Source organism: Larimichthys crocea, chromosome VI (genome assembly GCF_000972845.2).
Source record: "Larimichthys crocea isolate SSNF chromosome VI, L_crocea_2.0, whole genome shotgun sequence".
In the NCBI taxonomy this organism is placed as follows: domain Eukaryota; kingdom Metazoa; phylum Chordata; class Actinopteri; family Sciaenidae; genus Larimichthys; species Larimichthys crocea.
This window is the reverse complement of record NC_040016.1, coordinates 11,501,856-11,510,342: the sequence shown is the minus strand read 5'-3', so window position 1 is coordinate 11,510,342 and position 8,487 is coordinate 11,501,856. Positions and strand designations below refer to the sequence as shown.

The window sequence follows — 8,487 nt, the reverse complement described above, 5'->3', positions numbered from 1 at the left end:
ACTGTCAGGTATGGAGTACTGTTAACCACAGCAGTGCTGTGCAGTGTGCATTCAGGTAGTGCAACCTGGAGGATCGTGCGAGAATGCCCACGAGGCTGAGGGGGCTTTGAAAAGGTAGGCATTTTGGAGAGGAAGCAGATGGCCCACATTAAAAGCAAAGGGCCCTTGTGACTGTCTTCAATGGCCCTGTAGAGAACTGGGTAATTAAATGAGAAATTTAATCAGATTCCTCAAATTAAATGTCCAGCTGGATAGTTCTGCAAGAACACCACTGACTACACATTTACCTAAGGGAGTGTCACCGGTGGATGCATAATTCTCCGATCAGTACACACTCATACATGATGATATTCCAGGTGATGATTACTGCTAAAGTATTCCATTCACAGTTCTGCCAGCAGGAGGCAAAGGGACATCACTGTGTGGCCACAGGAGGGTCATTTTAATAATGGGGCCTGGGAGGAAGCAACAAAACAGTGGGATGACGTGATGGGGGGGTTTTTGGAAAAGATACAGAAAGGAAGACTGTTTCAACTTCCACTGTAGAGTCTGGATTGAGCCTGGGCTTGATTTGATGCAACATGTTTAATGCAACATATACAAGAACAACCCAGTGATCTGACATAATCCACTGACTTCTGGAGAGTCTTCCTTATCATATATGGCACGTTTTAGACAGCTTAAACCAGCCTCTGGGTTCGTTACGAGTCATTTTGCATTCAGCAAAAAAAAAAAAAAAAATCGCAAGAACCGCCTCCACCACCACCACCTCCCTCAGCTGCTCCCCGCCCCGTGCTGCTTTGGCTCCCCTCTCACAACGCAGCCTGTCCGGGTAGGATGGGACCAGTAGCCAGATATCCATGCATGCCCTGACCGCTGAGTCTACTTCCTGGATGGAAGAATGGGACGTTTCCACTTTTTCTTTTTTTTTTCTCTCTCCGCCTTTCGTCACGCCGTCGCCTCGGATAATCACTTAATAACGACCACGTGTAATCAATAATACTTCTTTTGTGTTGCCTTTTTTTCATTACGTGTAGTTTAAAAGACAAGGCGATTGATCGCCGATTGACCCCCTCCACCCTCCTCCTCCACCACCTCCTCCTCCTCTCTCTCTCTATCCACACTTCGGGAATGTCGCTATCTGGGAGCCCGCTACAGGCACGGCGGAGTCCAGCAGATTTTCAACTGTTTTTGCACACAGCTGCTGTGGCGTTTCGTTTTATTATTCCTCGCAGCTAAAAAGCAGAGCAGCTCCAGCTCCAGCTCCGGGTCGGAGGCGAATAAATGTCTTTTTTTTGTCGCCCCTTAACACCGTGCTAACCAGTACTTTGATGCTCATGCCTTCGTGGCTTCGCCGTGCCAACTTCAGCTTCGGTTGGTGTGTGTGTATGTGATTTTTCTTTTTTTTGTCTTTTTCTTAAAAGGAGAGAAAAGACTTTAAACACACAAAAACAAAAACTTTGTCACCCGTTTGCCTTCTTGTTACTCTCGATGAGTAGTCTAACATGCGGAGAATACGGGAACCGAGTTACTGGTGGATTTTATCCTTAATGTTTTTAACCTTGCCCAAACACAAAGACTGTCACCCCGGTAAGTATCATTTCATGTAAGCCTAACTATAGTGAGTGTTGAATTTGTGTTTTTTGTATAAAAAAAAGGGTAAAAGCGAGTTTTTGTTGGTGTCGAATAAAGGCATTTTTTAAAAAAACAAAACAAACGGTTACACTAACGGTTAGGGCCGAGTTTAACGTCCGGCCGTTGCTGTTAACGGCCGTTTAGCCTTCCGTGATTTGTGTGCATGTTATTGATTAAGCAACAGCGGGACTATGGCGCAAACTATCCCCGGTGTTTTTCACGTCAAAGCTGGGGCTTTTTTTCCCGGTCAGCTTTCTCCTCAAACTCCAGTTTGACCCTGACGGGTTTTTTACACGTTAGCTACAACACAGGTTATTCACATACACACACACACATACATTATGTGACATGAAGAATTCAGCATCAATCCCAGGGAAATGTAGCCACCGTGACATTCACGCAGTAGATTTGTGGTATCGGTTGAGTTAGTAGTCTTACTTTATCCTCCTAAAGGGGGGATTTTCTTAACCCGTAGTTTTGTTGTAGTGTTTATAAGGTGTCTGGAGTTTTTTTGTTTTATTACAGGCTTCCTATAGTTGTGGGTTTGGTTTAATCTGTAGTCTGCTTGCTGTCATGTGCGTAGGTAGAAACAGGGGGGGGGGGGGGATACTTAAGCGCTGGCTGGCTCGTTGGATGTGCTGTGCATGTATGAGGGGCGATTAATGCCGCTGGAGCATTAAATATAATCCTCTGAATATCACCGGTTTGGGATCACTTGGTGTTGCACTGAAATTTGTGACCCGTCAGATTCTGTGCCACCAGAGGTTTTTAAGCTACTAATGAAGACTGATGGAGGGCTGATCTGAATATTAACATATGCTGTACCACCCAGAGCTTAACACTCCTCCTGTCCTACTGGACACCGGTTTATCACAGCTACCTTGTGACTCATTGGGGTCAACTGCTATGACAATATAATATGAGACTGATCTATTTTTTTTTTTTCCACTGGAATGATCAATCCGCTCATAAATATAGTGCAATCAATGTCTTTTGGGAAACAGACATTGATCAGAGAGCAAGGAGCAGCAATTTTGGAAATCTTATTTAAAAAAAGGGGGGACTTTCCAAAATTGCTGCTTTCTGTGTGTTTATTATATGATTTTATTAAGGTTAATATAACTGGATAGAGTACGGGCTACAATTGGTTTGAGGCTAAGCATCAGCAATACGACAGGTTGGGTTTTTTTTACAAACCGGTACTGCTTTCTAAGAGTAAAAAAATGACAGAATAGGTAACACTGTATGTATATGGTATGTCTGGTGGCAACAAAGGATGATGGAAGGACCCACGCAGATATAAAAGTTAATCCTTTTTCTTCCCACATGGACGTTAAAACAACCTAAGAACAGACATAAATCCCCTGCGTGACTATGGTGTAATACGTCATACATTGTATAGAAACAACCATCTTTTTTCTGTGTTCCTGGATTTCACATTCAACCCAAAACGCATTCTTTTATTTATTTATTTATTTTGGGACGGTATACTATTTCCTGTTCTCCATTAGATTTTCCCAATAGCTCCAAATTTTGTTTTGATGGACAGCCCGACCAGTACTTAATTTTGGAGAGCAATACTTGAGGTAAAAAAAAAAAAATGGTAATCATGCGCTGTATTGACCGAAATGACATCATTGGAACTTAAATGTAAACCAAGTGGCAACCTCTGTGACTGGGAAATAAAGCCAATGCAGAAGTGCCAACAGCTGTAATTCCTCGAGCAGGCACTTAAAACGTCTTATTAAAAGCGCCCAGCTTCACAACAGGAATGTTTACAACCTGGTTCAGAAAACGCTCTCCATAGCTAATATCCCCATTCAACTGTACAGGGGGTTGCTTTTGTTTTTGTAACTCAAGCGTTCAGATGATATTAAGGCTTAAAGTTGCGCATAATCAACAGTGTGGCCACTTTGATTGACAGGTAAGTGTCATTACAGATGGGCTTTTTGGAGTATCCAGATGTCACTCGGCCCACCTTTAAGGTCTGCCAATGATCCAAGTCTTTGTTGATATTTAGATCAGCTGGGAGGCGGTAGTAGCAGTACATTCAACATGACGGCGACTAGCACCGCATCAGGCTCTGTCCATATTTTTTTGTACTGTCATTGATGTAGGGCTGTCAAAATTGCTCCAAAATGACGTTTGAATATTCCCTCTAAAAAAAACAACAACAACACATAGGTTCAAACCATTCGAATATCTATATTTGCGCATTATGTCAATAACAGTTAACAGTCAGCTCTGCATTTTTGACATCTACTGACCAAAATCCGAAGTATTTCCAAACGGGGCTTTTTAGGTTGCTTGGAGGTCCAAACCGCTCTCTCTGCTGCCGAGTTGGGCTCTGAACTTTCTGCCATTTTGGTTTTCTCTTTGCCATCTGCCTCTGCCACAGTTTTGGTCGCGTCTCACTTTCAGCAGTGAGTGACGCTGTGCAAGTGTAACTGCTGTGACCTGTCCCTGATCCGTCATGCAGTGCGCCCACTCGCAAAGCAGCCGCTGATGTTTTTTTTCCACAGTCGAATAATAATTTTCACAATCGAACCTTAACCCTTATATTTATTGGATTAAAACACTGTGAATAAGATATGCACTGAGCGAGAAATTGTATATTCAAAGGACCTGTTGGTGCTCTCTGGTGGACAAACTGTGCTCCCATATTACTACAAACAGTTTTGTAACTTCTGCCCTTTTAAAATTCATATTACTTGTCAGTTAACATGCAACATGCAACAGCAGATATAGAGAGATACAGATATATCTTGGAGATACTAATATCGGCCAATAAAGAATTAACCAAGTTATCAGTCTGGTCTTTTATTGTACTATTAGAAACAATAACAAACTTGGATTACAACAGTAGGTTCTTGTATAATCAGCTATATGTTAAATTATATTTAAACACTTTAGTAACTGGAGAGACTGTGGCATAACGTTATTTAGTTAATGTGCACTCCGACTTGTGTGTTGGATGTTTTTACTTTGTGGCACCGTTCATCCCCCATATTGAGGCAGCAGTGATGTAACACAGGAGAATGGTTCCTCTCTGAGTCACCCCTCTCTGCCCCACAATCCCCCAGTTCCATGCTTCCACGTCCTTAGTGTGCAGCTTTATTGACTAGCAGCCTTGCAAACCCCTAACACAGTTGAGTTTTCTCTCATGGCATGTCTCACCAGACCTCTGACACACAGTCGAAAGGCAGTACAGCCGGTAAAACAGCTAGAAAGTGGTGGAGAACAGATTCAATTTAACTACTCGTACAATGTCACATAACTGTATTCATTTACCGTTTTAGGCTGGCCCACATCATAGACTGCATTACCCAGCCGGAGCTTAAATTAACATGGAAATAAGATTTCAAAGGAAGGGGGGATTATTTCCTGTCTCAAGTCAATGCATAGCAGATTTAAAGGCAGAGTTGTCGATAAAACTGGCCTGATTTTCATGTTTTCCTATTTGGAGAAGCAGTCTTATCACACTAGCACAAACCTTAAAGCTGTCGTGTGGTTTAAAAAAAACTGCAGATCAGTAAATGTATATTACAGCCTTGGTTTTAAAGTTGCAGCTCTGTTTGCTGTTTGGCGTCAGAAGAATAGCTTGTCATTAATAATAGAGGGGTTCCTGATTGCATCACTTCAGTAATGACGAAATTAGGGGTTGTTATGTAAATACTAGCTATACAAAAAAAGTAAAGTATAAAGCCTGGTGATACGGCTAGGGAATAATTGGCAGCATTAAAAATATGACTTCAGTGAACAAGGATTTCCAGAATTTAAAAAAACAATTGCTTCTTTTTTTTTTTTTACAAACATAATTGTGTGTACACAGGGATGTCCCTTTCAAATAACACTAACAGTGTCAACTGCAAATAGAATATTAGTGAACAAATATATTATTAATGAGGTCCTGATGTACTGCTGTGCCAGCAGGATGCCAGCTGTCTGGACATCACTGATGTTGACAACAGCATCATTATCATCAAGCCCCTCCTTCACCTCCTCTGGATAATTGGTTCAGTATGTACAGAAGTGACAGAACATCTCAAAACTAACTTTCTCCCGGTTTTAAAAATAGCATCAGTAACATATGCTCAGTCTCGATCATGGATGGTCTCGGCACACTGTTATCTGTTGTCTCTCCACCAGCTGCCCGTGCCACCCACTAAATGGTCCGATGGGGAAACATTGCAACTGTAATCACTTTTCACTCGTGCAGATAATTCGCTGTTTATCCCTTTTTGCTAGCGATACTCATCCTTCGCTTATTACATTCAACGTTAATGACGAGCTTATCTCTCTGTCTAATTAGACTGGATGAGCCAACGGTGCAATTTTGTTATTAATTACACAGTTTGAACTATGATGGTGTCGACTTGAGACTGTGGTCTGGTTTTTGGACAACAGGGTGTTCTGTTAATATTATATTATTAGCAACCACTGTTGTGGTTTGGGAAAAGCACCCCAGAATGTTTTCTTCAAATTGATCTTCTGTAGAAAAATTGTCTAAGAAAAACAGCTACCCTTTTATTATTCTACGGTTTCCTCCATATATTGTTGTTTCTGATAACCTCAAGTTAATTTTGTCTATGCTACAACACAGTTTAAAAAAAGATAATTACATTAAATCCAGGAAATTTAAAGTAAAGGTAAACAGTATTTTCAGAGTCTGCAAAACTTTCAGAAACACTTAGGAACCATTTTCAGGTCTGAAATGATTTCTTAGTAGTTGGGTATAACTAATTTTATTCTGGTCCAGTTCTGCTGTTGCAGAATGTCTTTTAATGCTGTTTGAGAAATTGGTCATAATTTCCCTGATGTAGCCAAGGCAAGTGTAAGGAAACATTCGCAACCTTGTGTTACTTTCTGAATGCATGATTTATTCAATCATATTTTCCAAAAAGCATTTTCTGCCTGATTTTTGGCCCCGAGGCCATTGATTTGAAAATGTGTGGTCATGTTGAGCATTTAAAAAGGTATGCTTGCTGTACGTCCGTCCTAGATTGAAATACTATAGCTGTAGCAGTTACTGCAAGAAATCACTCTACTTCACTGTTTGTAGTAATTTTTCTCTGCCTGGCTTCAGAGCAATGGCACCACCATTAAGTTTAAAAGTTTTTCAGCTGTCATGGTTCAATAGTAATAGTTGCCAGGTTGCCATTGGTAACCATTTTGAGAAATGGTCAACCAATTCTTGGTGTTTAGTTTCCATCAGTAGTCAGCCTCAGGTGGCTGCTCGAGGAACTGCAGTTTTTGGCACTTCTGCGTTGGCTTCAACTCACAGCCACGAGGTTGCTGCTCTTCACATGAATCACAGCATAATAGTATCCAACAAAACCACATAAAAAAATCCCCCACAGATTTTCTATAGTATGAATAATCTGTTTAAATGATAGTTTTTTTTTTTAATTTTCCAGTGCGAGCATACAACAAGCTAAAAACATGACAGAAGATATTTTTCTTTCCTGCCTTGTGTTGCTGTTGATTAGCAGAATAACGTGAGATCGGCAGCAGGAAGTGTATCATGTCACCTGCATGCTTGTGTGTGTTTGTGGGCGTGCGAGCAGAATGCAGATGTCCTTGTAAAATTCAATTAAATTCAGGTTTATTTATGTAGTGCCAAATCATAACAAATGATATCTCATGACACTCTCCATTTACAATACCTATTAGTTTTGTTTTACTAACATGTCATATACATATTTGCAGCTCATTTGAGCGCTGTGGTACTGTGTGGCATTTCTCCGCTAATTTTAATTAACTGTACTACAGCATGCAATCTTTTTTTTTTAAACCACAGCAGATGATGTCCTGCTTCCCAGTTATAGGAGACATTAACAAACAAGAAAAGATAGTTATAGCTATACGTACATAAAGATCAAGCCAATAACAAACAAATCTGCAATAAATCGTCGTTAAATTTTATACTTATTCACAAGTGAACACGCTCAAGAGAAGTGAACTGCTCTGGCAAAATATATATGTGTATATAATAGACCCAGTGGGTAAAAATAGCTAAGCAGAAAGTAAAGAGTCACCACTGAGATGGTCTGTTCACACATCTGGTGCAAATGGGCACACTCGCAGCGTCCGGTTTCCAGGAGCCGCAACTGAACCGGAACGACCAGCGGACATTGCGGGCGAGGTCGTCCTCTCTGGGCATTAATATATATCGAAGTGGAATATTTCAGGCAGTTCATATGAACTCAACATAATGAGAACAGCGCTTTATTTCACAAGATAATTATAGTTATTTGACGTTAATTGTGATTAAACAGTTTATTTGTCTAACTTATGTTAATCAAGGCAATCAGTCATCACTTCGTTACTCGGCGTGTATGGTTGAGTTCGCTCAGTGTTTCAGCCAAGATACTCCAAGCTGGTCACAGCAGCATTTTAATCATTTAGAATGACTCATAGACACTTCAGACTAAATCATTTCATCTGTCCTAGCAACATACAGCTCAAAACATGCACGCACACACACACACACACACACACACACACACACACACACACACACACACACACACACACACATTCACAAACCGGATTCGCAGAGGATGGTTGAAACAAGGGAGGAAAAATGCTGTTGGGGAATTGAGTGCACTTAATTCTTGTGCTTCGTGACAATAGTGATTAATGTCCAGGCAATAAGGCACTGTCACTGAAGGACATATAGTGCTGCACTCAAGGACTTGGCCATATCAATAAATGTCCTGTGTCCTTCAGTCACCACGTCCTCTTTCCCCTTTAAACAGTCTTGCTGCGATGTGATACCGTGTCAGCTTTACTTACAGCTGAACTGTCAGTCAACGTTGCCTGCGGAGACTGGAGACAATGGAACCTTCA

The 8,487-nt window shown here is 41.1% G+C and overlaps 1 protein-coding gene across 1 annotated transcript in view; it reads left to right on the top strand.

The window, feature by feature from the left end:
* Positions 1 to 781: 781 nt before the first annotated feature.
* The window catches only part of ca16b (carbonic anhydrase XVI b), a 92,368-nt gene continuing 84,662 nt past the window's right edge, over positions 782 to 8,487 (top strand). Inside the window, exon 1 of the mRNA XM_019262508.2 lies at positions 782 to 1,590. Within this exon, the coding sequence (XP_019118053.1) occupies positions 1,506 to 1,590 (85 nt within the window). The 5' untranslated portion in view covers positions 782 to 1,505. The remainder of the gene's footprint in view (positions 1,591 to 8,487) is intronic.